Raw genomic sequence first — 18076 nt, forward strand, 5'->3', positions numbered from 1 at the left:
CTTACTCTGCCTGTATGAGAGCAACTGTGTTGACCAGCCTGCTAGGAACTGAGGTAAGATGTGAGATCTAAAAGCATGCTATCATGCTGAGAGCCATCCTGAAACACTTACACATAGAATGTGTAACTCCAGTACCATACAAGAAACTTTTGGGGGGACTGGGAATATTTAGGTAGTGAATGTATATGCTAGTACATGAAGAGTACAGATAGACCTCGTGCGTCCGCCAGCCTTGAGGAGCACTGTGCTGGTTCCCAGTCTGACACAGACAGGAAAAGCCTGAGCTGTACCTTCTGTCAGCATGGGTGGGCCTTACGGAGGAAGGGGTCACACCGTGGCACTAGCTAAGCACAGTGGTACGTCACATATCAAAGATGTGACTCTCCAGTACTTCTCCTCTACACAGTCATTAGGAGATGAAGGCAGTCTCACAGAGGCCGCTGTGTTTGTTCAAGGCATTCTGTGATGACTGTAAGGTGAAAAAGATTGCAACCTCAACCTTTTTGTTAGTATTTTTTTAGGGGGTTGAAAAATAGGTAAAAATACATGTCTCTTCCCTGCAAGAGTTGTGCTAACACACTGGACTATTTCCTTTTCAGTAGAAAGATACCTCTAGGAAAGTGGCCTGTGTTTTACCTGCTGCTGCTGTGCCACGGGCTGCTCCGTCACTTACCTCACCTGTGATTGCATGACAGTGACTGTCTCTTTTCCTTTCTTTTTTTTCCTCCTTCTATCTCCCCAGGACCCAGATGGGATCAGCCTGTACTACTGGTCCCTGTTTGATGGACATGCTGGCTCAGGAGCAGCAGTGGTCGCTTCCAAACTGCTGCAGCACCATATCCTGGAACAGCTGCAGGAGATCGTGGATATCCTGAGGAACACGGCCGTCCTCCCACCCACCTGCCTGGGAGAGGAGCCTGACAACCCGGCCACCAACAGCAGGACACTGACACGGGCAGCCTCCCTGCGTGGCGGCGTGGGGGCCCCGGGCTCACCCAGCACACCTCCAACACGCTTCTTCACCGAGAAGAAGATCCCACATGAGTGCCTGGTTATTGGGGCTATAGAAAGTGCATTCAAGGAAATGGTACGTGTGTCTTTGGGTTTTATCCACATGGCCTGGATAAAATGAACTTTAAGGGATTTTTTTTTCAATTTCTTTTCCCTAGTTAAATAATCATGTTCATACATGGATGGTATTTAAGAGCCTCAACAGTTTAACTGGTACATCTCTGTGAGGCACGGAACTATTTCTCTCCCTTTGTTAGAGCTGCTGCCAGGCTTGCTAGCAGTCAAACAGGAGCAACATCCTAAATCCCAGGTAGCGCCATGACCACATCATTATTGGTTTACTCTGCTAGAAAGACTCTGAGAAGTTTGTTGTTCTTTCTTTCATCTTTCCTTTTTTTTTCTTTCTTTCTAATCTTAAAAATTAGCGTTGCCTCATAGTAGCACATTCAGCATTGGCTGTTGTCCATCAGGCTACACATATGGACATGTGCCTTGGAAAGCCTCATTGCCCTATGGGAGCAGCAGCAAAGGCACCTCAGCATCCCTTGCACTGCAGACGCTTGCATGTATTGCCCACAACTGCACAAAAATGAGTCCTAAAATCACATCAGGGACATGGATGAGAGCCAATTTCCTTGACCTGATGACCTGCAGTTCACTGGGGTTGCTCATAAGGCAGTGTCTGTGGGGAGAGAGTGTGTTCAGCTCTTGGGTGAGGTTGGCTGGGAGTGGGTGAGTGGGGCATGAAGTAAGTTCTTACCACCCACTTTGACTCGTGTACAGCAAGGATATCTGAGAAGAAATCATGACCCTGTGCAAACAGAATATCCTCCAATTTCTCCATGGAAGGCTATGTTTTCTCTTTGAGCTTTTGTAATTGATATAACTGCTATGCACTTTCCCCCTCAGTTCTTCACAGTCTTAAAAATAATTCCTGTCAGTCAGAGTAGAGGCTTGGTCTGCCAGCAAGTACACGTGGGATAAGGTCTTGGGAGATGTCTTCTTTCTCTCTCTCTCTCTCTCTGCCTCTTTTTTGAGCAGAAGGTTTTTGAACTAATGAGCATTTCCCAGAGGTTTTATTTGTTGTCTGGAAAGAAGTACAAAGGCAGGATTCAATCATAGCTTTTCCTGACATATGTGAATTTTGTTTAGTACATGCATCTAATTAGAGACTGCAGTTGTTATTACAAAGTGGTGTTTCACTTTGAATTCTGAATAGCAGTTATCTTGCTGGATTGCCAGGGATGTGCAGGGAAACACATCCTCCAACTGGCTCTGGACAGCATCATCCAACTTTTAGGTGAGTATGTGCAGGAGTGAGACCCACAGCCAAGGTTTTGGCATCAGACAGTGTGGGGCACATGAGCAGATGAGTGCACTGCAGCTACTGAGCTAAGTTTCTGCCAGCTGAAAGGAAAGAGGAAGACGTGAAAACCTCCTGCCAGTTTAGCGTGCCCCCTTCAGAAAGAGCTGCCTGCCCACCATACCCTAGCCAGGGATTTTTCTTACAGCATTTTTCCTTGAGCAGTGGAAAAGCTGTAATACAGTAGAAATTTAGAAACCCTGGATAATTTATTACAGATGTGATGGCTGGGTATTCCACATACAGACCATAGTAATCTGTCCTCCCTTTTTCTAAACTGAAGCCCAGAGTATCTCATTTTCCTCCCTGTGCCTTTGGTCAGGTACCTTAAATCCCCCTTTTACTTTGACTCCAACTGTGGCTCTCACAATGCAATACAACCCTGGCATTATCTTTTACTTAAAAGGAAGTCTTATAAAAAAGTCAGATTAAGAAAAGCATTAGATAATTATATATACTTCAAACTCTAGGTGGTGTCTTGTAATCACAGTCAGGTTAGGCAAAGGACCATTTTCTTTTGCACGCATGTCTGTGTTCATAAGGTCAGTACTACTCAGTCTCAGCTGTACCTGCAATGATTTGTCTTCATCCCACTTCTCCCTAACTTCCTGCTTGTTTATACTCTTAGCAGGCTTTGGGCCTCTCCTCCATAGTACATTGTTTATCTGGTCCTGTTTTGTATTGGAACATCATGGATGTTGTTGAGTTAGTTCAGCGCAGCGGAGACTTGCATCATTTCCAGGGGCTCAGCGCCAGCAGGGTGTATCATTTTACCTGGCACTTGGGGAAAGCTCATGTTCCTGGACACGTAGGCAGGCTTCTCGGTATTGTTTCCTGAAAAACCTAGCACTGCAAAGGAACCCTTTGAACCCAACACAAATGCTGGGTAGATCTGGTTCCTTTTTTGTTTATTTATTTCTTTATTAAGTAACAGTCCAGCCTGCCAGGTTGGTCTAGTGAGGGTTTTGTCCCCTTTTCCTGGGAGATTTTTTCTGCATGCCACTGCTTTTTTCCCTGATGTCCTTATGAATTCTAGTTAAGCTCTCCCTCTTCTGGCCTTGAGTAACAAACAAAATGCAATTGATTTATATCAAATGGCTTTTTAAAATTATTTTTCTTTGTCAGGTGTGATTTTCTTTTGGACAGTGCTCATCTTACAGCTACGTGCACCAAAACACTGCGGGAAGCTGCTACACACTAAGTTATTGCCTAACTTGGAAATTTAAGCAATTAAGATTTCCACTTTTTGAAGTACTTCTAGATAGTGTTCTCTGTGTTGAAACTGAGATTAGCAAGTTGCTGTGAGGTGTTTGCTGGTAATTTACTCTCCTGTTTAAAATAATAATAATAACGATAATTCTCAGTGTCAGTAACTGTCAGTGACCACAATTACTTCAGTTAAGTGGAAATAAATTAGCTCAACTTCTGAAGGTGTAGTAAATCAAATCCTGTAATAATCATCTCTTGGGTGTTGAGATATGCATTTAGAGATTCAGTTTTAGGAACCAGGAGGGTACTTGCAAGTGCTCTTCAGTTCTAGATAGAAGTATCAAACTATAATCCCTTCCCTGAATTTAACCTTGTATGTTGGAGTGCAGTTTTTTAAATCTATTTTAGTCTTGTGAGAGAAGGCATGTATTTCACACTGAACCCTATTTAATTTTGGACAGGAAAAAACGGCACAGAACTGGGCTGCATGATTTATCAGAAGGTGTATGTTTGTGTCTATTCTTTTTCTGTGTCCATGCTTCCAAGTCCATGCTTTTTCTTCTTTATTGAAATGTGTTTGACTCACGTGAAATCTAGACAGATGCTTTTAGAAAATGCTTCAAATGAAAATGGCACCAATCTTGAGAGCAGCATATGTTGTATGGTTTTCTTTTGGAAAAAAATCCTCTGGTTAAATAGCCAAATACGAATAGGAAATAGAAGTAGGGAAGCTTGCAACGGTGGTACAGGCTTTTTGATGCGTTTTTGATAGAGCTAAAGCAATTTAAGGAGTTAATTTTGACTTTTTGCCCTCTGAAACGTGGTCTTTTATTTTTATTTTTTAACAGCCATTATATAGGCTCTGTGCAGGGAGTAAAGCTCCTTGCTGTCCTAGCAAGATGAAGGTCCTGGAGGACCTACAGTGAGGATGTATGTAGATGACAAGTAGTTTTGTTAGTAGTTATTGCAGTGTAATAACTAGCTGAAATGCTGGTACTGCGATTTGATGAGTTTACCTACCTCTGTTTTCAAGATGCCAAATTTAATTTGGCACCAGATAGGGCTGGCACTTGCTTTCTGCACCACCACGTTTGCAGCTTTCTTACTCTCTCCCCTCGCCTCTGCAGCATGCCAGCAGCCTGCATGTGCGAGCCTGCATCAGCTGTGTCCAACACATGCTGCTGGAAGAAGGGGGAAAGAAAAAGGGGGGTCCCACAGCACCCCCAGACCACCGGCCCATACTGTGCTCGCAGACACCCGAGCCCCTCCACCAGCTCTCCACGAGGTGGCACGAGCAAGCCGCCGTGAGCCTCCGACTGAGCAAACCATACGGGCTTCATGGCGTAATCTTCCTTTTTTTTTTTTTTTTTTTTTTTTTTTTTTTTGCAAGAGATTGTGAAGTAGCATGATGAACCAGTGCTTTTGCTCTGGGAAGCTCAGGTCTGAGCTGCAGGATGCACCTTCACTTAGGATGACCCCCTGAGTGGTCCAGGCAGTGGCAATGGTCTGTCCCAGGGCTCACACTGCACCCTCAGGCTGCTTCTGTAATCAGCAGAGCAGTGACCACAGTTCTCCATCACCCTCTGGAAACACACCTCACAGCACTTCAGTGTCCTCTGGAGGCTTGGCTCCATCCTCCCCTTCGTGCCATCACCTGGGGGGCCAGGTATGAGGCAACCCCGAGGGCACCCTGCTCCTACCTGCTCCCCTCCCTAAAAAGAGGAGCAGAGCACAGATTAAATTATCTGCTTCCTTGGCACTAAATGATTGCCTTTTGCACAGAGGATACAGAAATCTTTTTTATTTTAAACAATTTAATAGCTAAAAGAGGGGTGTTGTCCCAGCTACGAATGAGCCCTCTATTTCTTCGCCCTTTGTTCTCCAGCCTGCAGTTCATATCTGATTTCTACTTGGTGAGTGAAGTTTTCCAGCTCCATCGGGGTCTGGGAGTGTGCCACATGCTGCCCCTTGGACTGAGCAAGGCATCATTTGATTCAGCTCAGTTTTGCTCAGCTCTTCCCCAGCAAGCAGATTGCTGTGTAGAGATAAGTTGCATCCTCCAGAAAAGAGGGGAGGGGGAAAAAAAAAAAAAAAAAGAAAAAAAAAAAGTTGCTCTGAAATCTTTCTGCAGGTGGGAAATTAGGAAAGCTTTGCATGTGCTTGGGCTTTGTCTGGAATGAGCCCCTTTACACCTCTAAGGGCTTCAGGGGGTTCTTGAGTTTCTGCCCCTCTTTGTGCTGTACTACTTTCCAAGAAGCACTGTTACAAAGTATTTCATTAAAAGCCAATATCTCTACATCAGAATGAGTTAGTGGCAGTCGTGGGCTTTATTTTGTTTTACCTTTTTCCCTCAAATTTTGTTGATATGCAGGAAACCTTCTCCTTCAGTACACAGATCTAGTTTAAGTCAAGGAAACTCTACGAATGAGGCCCTAAGGATTATCCATCTTCCCTCTCATAATAAATGCTTCTGAGTTCTGCTTATTGAAAGAAATAAATTTTAATTTAGGTATCCTAGCACTTGTGAAGTGTACGTGTGACAGGGCTGAAGCCAGGTGAGGAATTGTACTTTGTTTCAAGGTCTCAGAGGATACCCTGAGCAGCAGAGATGAAGGTATTTTAAAATTCCTGGCAGTGCCTGGAAAATCCACTGTAGTATTTGTAAGTTTAAATTATTTTGATGGTTAGAAACGTCTGCTTCCTTTGAACTGTTCTTTTCAGCTTAATTTAAAAATATATAGGAACCACGGGGAGGAAAAATCAGCTTCTCTATGGCCAGATTAGATAAAGTGGCATTTGCAAGCAGCCCATGTCTGTGACCAAAGGCGCTGCAAGATTTGATTTTAGCTTTGAGGTGTTTTCCTCCTGGTCCTCAGCACCAAAAAAGCAAACAACCAACCCAATAACAACAGCTTTCCCCCCCCCCCAACAATCCGTCCTTGAATGGACTTGCAAGAGCTGCAGCAAAGCCGGCTGCCTGCAGGGAAGCAGCGTGCAGTGCAGTTCCCGTGCGCAGCGGAGGATGGCCTCCTCGGGTAGCGCTGCACATCTCTTGCTGTCCCCGCCGCCCGCCCCATGGCACAAATGGGATCAGGCTGCGTGCACGCCAGGAATAGCATTATTTGTGACAGGCGCTATTAGAAATGGGAGCCCTCCCTGCCCAGCTCACTCGGGACAGCAGCCGAGCACTGCCGAGCATCCCCACCACTCCTGCCCCCCGGTCACCTCCCTCTCTGGAAATTTGCAGGAAACAAAGAATGGTCCCAGCCTGCTTCGGTGCTGCAGGTTTTCAATCAAATTGCAGCTGTCATGGCTAGCATTTGTTGTGGTGCTTTTCTTTGGATAAATTTAGCTCTGAAATAAAGCTCTAAATCCCATACCCCAAGGCGTGGACAATTTGAGCTGTTTGTTGCTCAGTGCAAATATGAAAATGAAGTAGAGCACACACAGAGGCAAATATATTCATAATAAAAAATGCATACAAGTAGGCAGGGTTTAGCTGGAAAGATCTGCCAGCATTTGCAACAGCCACATTAAATGATGATCCCTGTCTGAATCCAGTATCAGAGAAAGACCAGTTTGAAATTGGGCTTGATTCTGGACTCGGGAGAGGAGCGTAGCTTGTAACATGCTGGGTTATTACCACAAGACAAACTAAGAGGCAGCAGAATGAGTTCATTGGCATATAATTCAATTTTTGTTTAAAATGTACGGAGTACTAGGAAGCAGCTCGTTTACCCGTTGTTGTTTTTTTTTTTTTTTTTATAATCTCCAGTCTTTCTTGGGATAATGTATATTTCTGAGCTTGACTGACTGTCAGTGACAGATGTGACTTGTGTTCTCCACATCTATCAATATATCTATTATATATATTAATATATATAATTTATTACACTCAGAATCAGTTGGAAATTAAACACAGGAAAAACTGCTTGGGTAGGTACTTACCTCCCTACATTTGCACCCAGGCATGTGCATAAATTAAACCTTTCCAGGGCCTCATAAAAGTGGTGAGATAAGACAGCCGTAAATACTATGGTTCATCCTGCAGGTCTGTGAGTGCCTGGTATCTTTCAGTAAATGCTGTTCTATTGACCTTTTGTTTGTTTCCCTTAACAAGTTTAGCATCCCTCCCTTCTGTGTTTCTGAAGGGTAGCTCTGTGGCATGAGTGTGTCTTGCTGCTGTTTGTAAAGGTGTACGCTCCACAACCCTAGCCTCCTGTTTGGAGAGCAGGTAGTTATTCATGTCAGAGCTAAGTCTCATTAATTATTTGCTGTCTATGTAAAGTGCTCTCCAATTATACCACCAGGTACCTGTTGTGAAGTTACATTTATCTTTGCCTCCATTGTGTTTTTTCCATAGTAAAATCTCTTGCATCCCTCAGCCTTGCCATTTATTCCTTGATGTGTGATGTTTTACAATCTCCTGTCCTGATTTTTTCTCAGCTTTGTATCATAAGTAGTAGGTACTCTAAGACTTCTCATTCTTTTCCATGAGCATGTGGCCTAAGCTGTAACCATAAAGAAAGCCAGTGGGACTTGCAGTTTAAGGAAGACCGTAACCTTTTAGAGAAGTCTTCATTTTCCAAAACATTAATTGCAGTGCTCTCTTTATACATTTTTCTTCTCTTCTCCCACAGGATTTGCAAATAGAACGAGAGAGGACCGTGTATAATATTTCTGGTGGCTGCACAGCCCTTGTGGTGGTGTATTTATTGGGGAAGCTGTACGTGGCAAATGCTGGTGATAGCAGGTAAGTGAGTGTGATGTCTCCCCAACTTTCACCTCCAAACTCCCAAGATCTGGCATTACTGATTTCTTTAGTGGCAACTGCCATCACAAGAGGATTCTGTTTTTTTGGCTGGACTCTTGACAGTTCTCCCCAAAATTAATGCAAACGGCAGCAATAGGTTTCCAGTATCTAATTGAGTGGTGGATGCACTCAGGTAGGTCGACTTTTTCAGTTCCTTGTTATTGTTTCTGAATGAGCTGATGGCTGCAGGGAGGTGGAAAGTCACTAAAGAGCCATTGAAACAGATGTTGGACGTGCAATAGAATTGACATGCAGTTCAACGTGTGTTGAACACTGACAGGGGGACTGCATCTGGAACAGCTGGTGGGGCTGGACTGCTTCGATAGAAAGTCTGGTGGCCCCTGTCCATAGGCCTAGCCTTGGCAAACCACCTGACACCATCTGATCTATCAAGATTTCAATATAATTGACAGTAATCATCTGTAAACAAATAGCTTGTAGTCCTTCAGTGGAAGAGGAGGGGAGGGAGGGGGGCTGTCACTGTTTTTTTACTGTGACCTCTTCTGACTTGTGTACTCGGCCATTTCTCAGAACTGAAAGCTGTAGTTCAAGAGTTGTCACTTTGTTTTAGTTAGAAGTTGGATGCTTTAAATCTCGTGAATGAAAAGCTGCTGCTTTGTCTTCTAAGTCAGCTAAAACTAGAAGCATACTTTCCCTCTCTATTGTTCTGTGGCCACAGCACTGCCAGAGAGAGAGAACAACTGTTCTTGCAAGGCTTCAGACCTTCACGTATTTCTTCTGGCAGCTCTCTGCACAAGCAGGCCAGGCAGAGTAGTTCTCCACAGGACAGAGTCTGCAGTTGGGTCCAGCTAGTTAGCAGCTGAATAACTAAAGTCTGTGCAGGTACTGAGTCATGTCTTTCGATGAAGACTGCTACGGTTACGCATTCATGTTTTTTTGAGTTTTGAGTGCTGACAGTTCATGCTCGTACTGCGTACAGCCATGTATTTACAGAGACAGCACTCAAGAGCAAAGTGTTCTGTAACAAACCAAATATTTTTTATTGCCTCTGGCTGCTTTAAAATGTGTCAGAGGTAAGACAAATCCATTGTGCATAAAGTTGCTATTCTTTTTTTGTTGGTGATTGTTTTTAATATGATGAATTTGCTAAATAAAATTGTAAATTGCTCAACGAGTTCCTCCTGACAAGTGCCAAATTTGAATCTCCTTTTCCCATCAAACGGCAAATGAGTCCTCACAGAGGGTGGCTGCAGACACATTTGAGTAGACCACCTATCTGCTCATCAGAACCATTAGCTGCACTACACTTTAGCTCTCTTCCATTAAATTAAAAATAATCATGTTTTCCTATGCTTCTATCCATTGAAGTAAAGTTGAGTCTCTTGCATCGAGTTAGCTGAATTGCTGTATTGTCTCTTAACTGTGTGGTATAAAACTGGTCTGTTTCTGAGTAGCTGAGGTCTTGATTCTTAAGTAATTGGCTGCTTCCGGTTCCCCAGGGTTCTTCCTCTGCTCCCCAAGAGCAGTCTCAGTTCCCTTCTTACCTCTTGGTACTCATGGGAAGAAACTCCTATTGATGGTCATCGTGAGGTGGTTCCAGTGTCCTCTGCAGTTAAAACTTCTGAGACTTCAGAAAGCTTTGAATGTTCATTAAGCCCATCCAAAACATCTCTTTTAGAAAAAAGGGAATGGGAAGGGAAAGGAAACCACTGGCGAGGCTTTGAACTAGGACTGGAGTTTTTCTACTCATTTCTCAGATCCTGCAGGTAACAGAGTCGCTTCAGATCAAAAACAGTTCATTTTTCCACCCTCCAAATGGACCTCACAGAAACATTCCTCATGCTGAGGAGAATTCCCTGGACTCCCAAAATTGGCCTGTTTCTAGATTTTCTAGCTGAAGAAACTATATTCAATAAAAGCTTTTAAATGTAGGAGACTGTTTGATCTTTCCCACTACTTCCCATGCTTCAGAAAGAGAGTTTGCAGTTGTCTGTGAAACATCCAAGTTGCTTATCATCTCTGAAATGACATTTTAGGACTAGAAAAGCAGCTCTGAGCTTGTCTGCCTACTGCCAGAGTGCACAGTGCATTATTGTATTTTTAAGAGCCCAGTCGTGCAGCCAAGCTCTTATTCTTGTTAGTGGAAAAATATGTGCATTTTTGCTGTCTCATGCCTTGCGTGGTCAACTTTGTATTTCGTACAGATACAAATAAGGGCAGCGATAAATATTATGAGGAAACTACTAAACAAAATATTTATATACTCTTGAGGAGAAGAGTGGGTTTTGTTTTTTTCCCCAAACAGGGGACTTTGTGCTTTCTGCTTTTGGAAGCACATGCCAAAACCCTCCATTCTTCGGTGGAGTCAGTTTCTTTGAGTTCACCTACTCATTTGTGCCTCTTCTCAGTCCTCATTCTCCTACCTTCTTCACTCCCACACTGGAAGAAAAAAAACAACTGCAAATAAATCAAGCTACATTTCCAACAGACTTGTCTATGAGAGGAGATTTCGTGTTGCAGGGGTGAGAAATGAACATTTTGAGTTTACGCAAAACTCATTTATACCGCTTCTGCCCAGAAGAGGGTTTGGTCTTTTAATTCCAGGCAATTTCAAAACAGCAGAAGCTTATAAAGGTGGGTTTTGAACAGCTTCTGCTGTCACAGGACCAAGGTACATACAACAAACTGTTACTATCACAATGAGACTAAGGAAACGCCAAGTGTGAGACCTGAATAATAATGTGCTATGTGGTGCCAGCTATACCTCAGACTTATGTCTGTGGTATTCAGTTTAACCACTAAAGCTTCTCAAATCTAATCATTTCATGCCACGTACCCTGGCACTGTTGTATAGCAGCTGTCCTTTTGTAGCTGATGTGTAATTACATCATGAAAAGACTTTAATTACCATATTACTAAATTACCAGCCAGCAATCCTTTCAGGTTCAGCCCTAGCTCACTTCTGTAGGGACTATTAGGCTTCTCCAAGCTGAACACTTTTGGTTGGTGTAAAAGGGAGAAAAATTGTGCTAATTGTACGTTTTGTTATGAACTATTGTTGAGCTTGATGTTATGGCATCACTAATGTCAATGATATAATTAAACTTCTGCTAACGACGCAATCACAGTTCTGTAATAATTATATGTTAACTGCACATGATACCAGAACCCTACTAAAAATGAGGTGATGTCTTCAGAGCCTGATAAAAACAACTTGGAGGGAGCCACTTTCATTCTCTAATGGCTTGCTGATCATTCTTGAACTCTGCCATAAATATACCTACTTGTACAGTCAAAATTCATGCCTGAATATTGGCCAAAGCTTTTTAATGCCTCTCTTTCTCTTTCCCCCTCTCAATGGTTAACACTGTCCATGCAAGATTGTTTAGGTAGGGACTGACAGTGCTGTAGTCAGCTATCCGATCTATAGTGCCTTTTTAGTGAGCACTGGTACTTTGCTTACCAATTTGATAGATATGCTGTGGACTCTCTGAATAGCTGTTTTTTTATTTTTTATTTTTAATAATGAGTAGTAAATCTCTACTCATCCTTTTAAGTAGTATTGTTCAGTTTTATATTGCTAAAGTGACTTTTACTTCTAAACTGCCATAACACGCCTTGTTAATCTCGGTTCTTTTTAGTTTTATGTTCTTTATTACTATGTTTTTTTATGGCTAGTGATGAAGCAGTAGTAAAACAAGGACTTAAAATGTTTTTACTGATTACTGCCCATTACTGTATAGCCTCACGCAACATAACATTTGCCCAATATCACTCCAATGACTCTAATGCGATATGATCATATTAACTATCTTTGGCACAAGCGTTCTTCTGGCTTTCATGTTGTCTGGCTAAGGAGCTGCTCAGAGACTGCAGGCACTGCCATTTTATGCTGTGTTTGGAGCCACTTAGGTAGGCAGTGCTTTTATCATTGTATAAGATGCAGAACATCACAAGTTGATCTGACTTATCCATAGGGCCTGAAACACTCGCTAAATCTGCAAATGAGTTCTTGGGCTTTTTTGATATATTGGCATAAGATGGCATCAAAGCAAAGAGCCTGATGTTTCGGAGGCTTCATAGACTTGCGGGGTCGCTGGATTTTTTGCTTTGCTTCATCAGCTTGTTGTTGTTCTGTTTTGTTTTGTTTTCTTTTCTTTTCTTTTTCTTTTTTTCTTCTTTTTATAATTTTTTTGCTTCCTTGCTTTTTGCTCCCCTGTGCTCATCTTTTCAGGGTATATTCAACATATATTCTCATGTTCAGAACATATTTTCTCCTCCTTTTTGCAATTGTAGAACTAATGCTAAGGCATTTGGGATAGCTAAATGATATGAGCTCACTGAATAGATGGTTTTCCATGTGGCTGCAGGTTAAACAACTTCATTGTAGCTTCAGTTGCCCAGATGTGTATTTAACACTGACTTCTCGCAATGCACTATAATAGTAAATCAAAAGTGGAATTCTACCGTGTTTACTGTTTCCATTCTTTCCAGATTTACTGCTTGTGTTGAATCTCACTACATTTATAGCTCTTCTGTGTCATGATGTTTGTTAGCTGCTTCTTTCATAAGTAGTTCTCGTTGAACGGAGTAAAATTTGGGGAATCGTGGTTTTATGAAGTTAACAAGTGAAGCATGGAAGCAGCAATATATTTGTTGGCTGACACGGTAGCTTAACTAGAATTTTTGAGAAATCGGAACTGAAGATTCTGACCCATTTTTGTGGCTCATGTTATTTGACCTCTTCCTCAAGGCAGTTCAGCAGGGTGATTTTTGCCAGAAGCTCTAACATTATTTAAGGGTGGAAGCCAAGCAATGTTCAAGTCTATTATTATTGTAGAGTTGATTTGCTTTTGTCCTTGGTTTACAGTATCTTTTAAGAAACTTTAATTTTAAGATTTTTTCAGATTTTTCTTAACTAGCCATTTTCTAATCTAAATTGTGTATCTTTTTCTTTAAACTCTTTTATCTCCTTACATCTGTGTCTGCATAAACAATGATTGTGTTTCGTCTTTAGAGGTCTCTGGAGGAAAGGAAAGACAACTCAGTTACTGCACTTCTTCAATCTGCAGTATTTGGAGCAGCATTCTTATTCCTGTCTCCCCCTAAAAGTGAGACAAGAGGAACTGCAAATCTGAGCCATGCACAGGGTCCGTCCTTTTGCCATGATGACACTTCCTCCACCTTTGAAAATTCTTATTGCTCCAAATCCTCAAGTGGTGCCTCCTCTGAGGCGAGAGCAACACCTACAGACCATGTTTTGGCCAAGCTGCATGCACTTCCTCTTTTTAGATGATAATTAATTCTTTGGCGAAATCACTCAAAAATAATAAGTGCTTAGTCTTCCCAGGGCAACAGACAACCTCTGCTTGGTCTGCTCAGGAGGCTGTGAAGTGGAGAGGGACTGGATTCAAAACAAAGCGAGTCTCTCCCACGCACATTCTCCTTCACTGACTGCAGTTTGGTAGGTGGAGAAGTCTGATTCTGCTGCTGAGCAGAAAATGCTGGAAAAGAGCGTGACATCTTAGTCAGACCCAGAAGATAGGGCCAAGTAGCATCTCACTGTTTCCCCAGCTTCTCTTCCTTTCTGCAGGGCCTGCAAGTCAGGCTTCCAAACACTTCTGCTTCCCTTCTGCCACTTGGCCTCCTTCCAAGGAGAAGTAAGAGCACAGGATTCACAGGAATAGCGGTGACCTCGGATCATCTTGCAGAATTTTGTGTCGGGTGAAGCTTTTGGAGGCACTTCAGGAAACACTTTATCAAAGGTGTGGAGAAAAAGTGTTGGATCAGAAATAAGTTGTTGCACTCAAAGTGCAGTGACGGGAGAGAGCATTTTCTAACGACGCGGTGGCTGATGAGTTCCAAAGCACTGGCACATCCTCTCCAGCACTGACTTGGCAGAAATGATTAATTTGGCAGTCAGTGTTCATAGGCTTTTGAAGACCAAAAAAAAAAAAAAAAATCCTCCTTCTTCTCCAAACTCTTGTTTTTTCTGGGAGAGAGTATGCCTTAGCAATGTCTATGGCAACCTAGCAGGTGTTGAAGCCATTGTAAACAGTTACTATGTGTGGTACATTCAGTCAGGTCTTCGACCCAAACCACACAGATACCTTCTGTGCATGAAGTCTTTATATTTCAGATTATGAGGAAGAACAGAAATTTTTGCTATTCAAATTCTCTCAGTAAGCTGCAAAGCCACAGTTCGTTGGTATTACTTTCCAGGAGCAATGGATTCTATAAATTGCCATCCTCCTTGTTTTTTTTCAGCCTTTTGAAAAACAAAACAACAAACACTAACTAACCAAGCCAGACAAAAACAAACAAACAAACAAAACAGTTGCTTGCTACCACTGCAAGTAAAAATTCCCTGTTTGCTGACTTTTATTGGTGCATATTAGCACTAATCAAGGACAAAATTCACACTGTAATAACATCCTCACATGTATTTTGTGCGTGTAGCCTGTAGAGCTTATAATCTCTGAGGTAAGCTGAGCAAAGGGTGCTGAGGCATAATTTTAACCACTCGTTTACTGGTACCATGCTGATGCATAAAGAGCCTGTGATTTTGAGTCCAGGTAGCCTGTGATGTAAGAAGTACAGTGGAATCCATACGTCCCAGCACACGGAGCTGAGCTCAGAAATGTCTTTATAATCTGTGCCTTTTTAGTTGACCAGAGAGAGACCAGTGGGTTATTCATTGCAGTGTTACAGGGCCTGCACCAAGGCATGCCAAGCAGGCTGGCCACCTTGCATCTCTAGTTCCCATCCAAACATCAGGAGGAGAGCCAGGGGGAGCACTGGAGGCTTGCTCGGTCTCCTGGGGTCAGAGATGTGTTGGAAGGTTCTGCTGCTAAGTTAAGAAAGTAGAAAAGCTGAAATCAAAGTAGATGTAATGCTTTAGGGGCTAAAATCATTCTGGCATCCTCAATGATAAATTGCTGAACAGCAGGCAAAAAAAGCCTGCACTTTTTCCATCTTCTGTGGTCAGCTGTATCCCAGCCATATTACTGGCAAAGCAAGCACTGGCTTGCACAGCGATGCCTTCATCCCTAAGCCCAGGTTTAGTTGCTATAGTAACTCGTCCTGGAGATGAATGTGATATCCTGGACAGCAGAGAAACAGGCTTTGATTCCACAGATACCAGTCCCGAGGCTCAGAGCTGGTCACAGAGATGTGACTGCACTGCTTTGCTCATCTCCCTGGCACGACCCGAGTAACGGGTGGCACGTTCAGCCAGTGCAGAAATGTGGTGATGTTATCGTCACTGCGACCCTGGGCTTGGCGGTGTTCAGATTAAGAATACACTGAAATCATCACAAGCAAAATGAATCCCATGAGGGCAGCAAATCTCCAATGTTAGCGTGCTGGAACCATCGGCAGGCAGTTCTTGTGGGCTAGCAGTGTCCTCTCGCTGCAAACTGGCTTGTAATGGCCTCCTGGCTGCTGGAAGGATCAGTGTGTTCAGGTGTAAAGCAGCAGGAAAGTACAGGCAATTCATTACAGAATGTTGTAGTGCAGTTAGTTGTCTTTTGGGGTCATGCTACTGGTATCCGAGTAGCAAATAGCACAAGGTAAATGTGTATAGGTAGACATACAAAGGCACCACTGATGCATATTTTAATAGTAAAAGTTACTTTCCCAATGAAACAACAAAAAAGGAAAAGAAATCACATATAGATAGCAAACACCATCACATTACTGATGGGAGGAGTACTAAAAAAAAAGTGTAATTAGCCCTTAAAATGAAACCCTGATAATAAAGCTTACTGCTAATAATTAGCCAACTGCTAATAATAACAACTCCACACTTAGACTGGCTCAGAGAAGCAGTCCACGTGAGGACCTAAAGTAGAGCAGGGAATTTAAGGGACAATCTCCTGGGAACCAAGCTACACCCCACTAAAGAATCTCTGAGCTCCAGGGGCCAATAATTACTGGGAAGTATGTCTTCTCCAGGCTGCCTGCTGTGTGGACAACCTGCAAGCTCAGTATTATATTTAATTTTAAACCAGAGAGTGAGCAGTGATGCAGAAACAACTGAAGAAGTTTAGTAACAGTGCTGGTGGAAGCCAAATGCCTCTCGCTATTGGATGCAATATATGGGGCAGAGGGAGGCTGCTGGGTGTAGGAAATCCCTTTAACTGCTTACTAAGTTAGCTGAATACACAAGATGGAATGGGAGAGCTCTAAAAATTCAGATTTTTATTGCTCTCAGTGGCAGTAAGGAAGATGCTGACTGGCTCGGCTGCTGGTATAAATGAGGAGTAAACACTTCCATGGAAAGCCATGAATATTATCCTGCTTTGAGAAATAGCTTCTACCTGCCCAGTCATGATCCTTTATTAAAAATAATACAATTGTTTAGTACAACCAGACCACCAAAATAGTGGCTGTAGAGTGTATCAGCACCCTCATTTTTCCCAGAGGCCACAGGAATCACCAAATAAGCATTAGAAATGTAAATGCAATGAATCAGGTAACTGGAAACAACATAAAACCCTACAAATGTGCTACAGGAGCAGCTCACTTGCTGGTACGGTGCCTCTGAAAGATGACTCCTGAGGTTTCTTACAGAAACTGAATTTTATAACTTATTCCCATGTTTCTTGGAAAAGCAAGAGGAGATAGATGCCTGTAGCACCCCAGGGTGGTGCAGCACGGCTGACTCAGTTCTGGTGCAAGGAAATGAGGAGGGGCCCTTGGATGCAACACCCATGGAAGCCCAGCACTGTCATCCTCACAGAGCACCACAGCTATACTGGACACCAATGCTCCTGAGGTGGACACCCCAGCTGCTCAGAGGGCTCATGGCCCTGCAAGGCCTTCCCAAAAGCCTGGGACTGTTCTTCATGGCATATATAAAACGTATCTTGGGGATCACAGGTGGGAGGCAGCTGCATGTTTTGCCATTTGTGTTGCTGAGGGTTGCTGCTTTCACCTCTGAGTTTTATGGTGATGGGTATGTCATCGCTGGGACCTGTTTTAATGCCAGCTAAACATTGTATAATGACTTGTGTCACTATCCCCAGCCTGACTTAATGCACAAAATTAAGGAAATCATTTAAAGGCTTTGCACTGTAGTTCCATGATTACGGCCAATGCAATGAAGTATTTGTTCACCTGGTTTCGAAGTAAACATGGGGAAATGATCCTGCATGGGAGTAAGGAGAGTGATACGTTGAGTAGTAATTGAAACCAGGGTGCCAGGGCTGAAGGTCTTAAAACTCAGCAGTAATCATAAAGGCTGTTCGTAACGGTGAAGTTCCAGTACTTAATTTATAGAGGAGGTAAGCATTATGCTGAATCTTTTTATCATCACTCCTCTTTCATTTTGTAGCAATTAAGAAAACATAAATAAACAGAACCAGTCTGAAGCTCAGCCGGCAGTAGCATTGTGCTTCCTCGGCTTCTTTAAATGCATGCATTTAGTTACTGTAGTAAACAAGCACCCACCTAGACCAATTCCACAGCTCTAGGATTTATATTTTTTTCCCTCAGCTATTTTGTGACACACCTAATTAAAATCTACTGCTTGGTTTCGTATTTGAATGTAATAAAACCCTGCCTTATTCTTTCTGTCAGTTTAATCCCTCTTTCTTTTCCATTGACACATTTCTAATACCTCTCCAGACAGGCCAGACACTTCTGCTTCGTCTGCACCGAATCCACAATGCTTAACACCTTTTGACAAAACAGATACATCCTCCCTGTGGCTTGGA

General features: G+C 42.8%; 1 protein-coding gene across 1 annotated transcript in view; it reads left to right on the plus strand.

Annotated features, from left to right (window-relative positions):
- PPM1H (protein phosphatase, Mg2+/Mn2+ dependent 1H) overlaps nt 1-18076 on the plus strand; it is a gene marked incomplete at its 5' end in the record, with an annotated part of 133063 nt that overhangs the window by 77086 nt on the left and 37901 nt on the right. The window contains 2 exons of the mRNA XM_084292889.1: nt 743-1087; nt 8224-8336. Coding sequence (XP_084149015.1) covers nt 743-1087; nt 8224-8336 — 458 coding nt within the window. The remainder of the gene's footprint in view (nt 1-742; nt 1088-8223; nt 8337-18076) is intronic.

This window comes from Netta rufina (genome assembly GCF_964035555.1).
Source record: "Netta rufina genome assembly, chromosome: 1".
Lineage (NCBI taxonomy): Eukaryota > Metazoa > Chordata > Aves > Anseriformes > Anatidae > Netta > Netta rufina.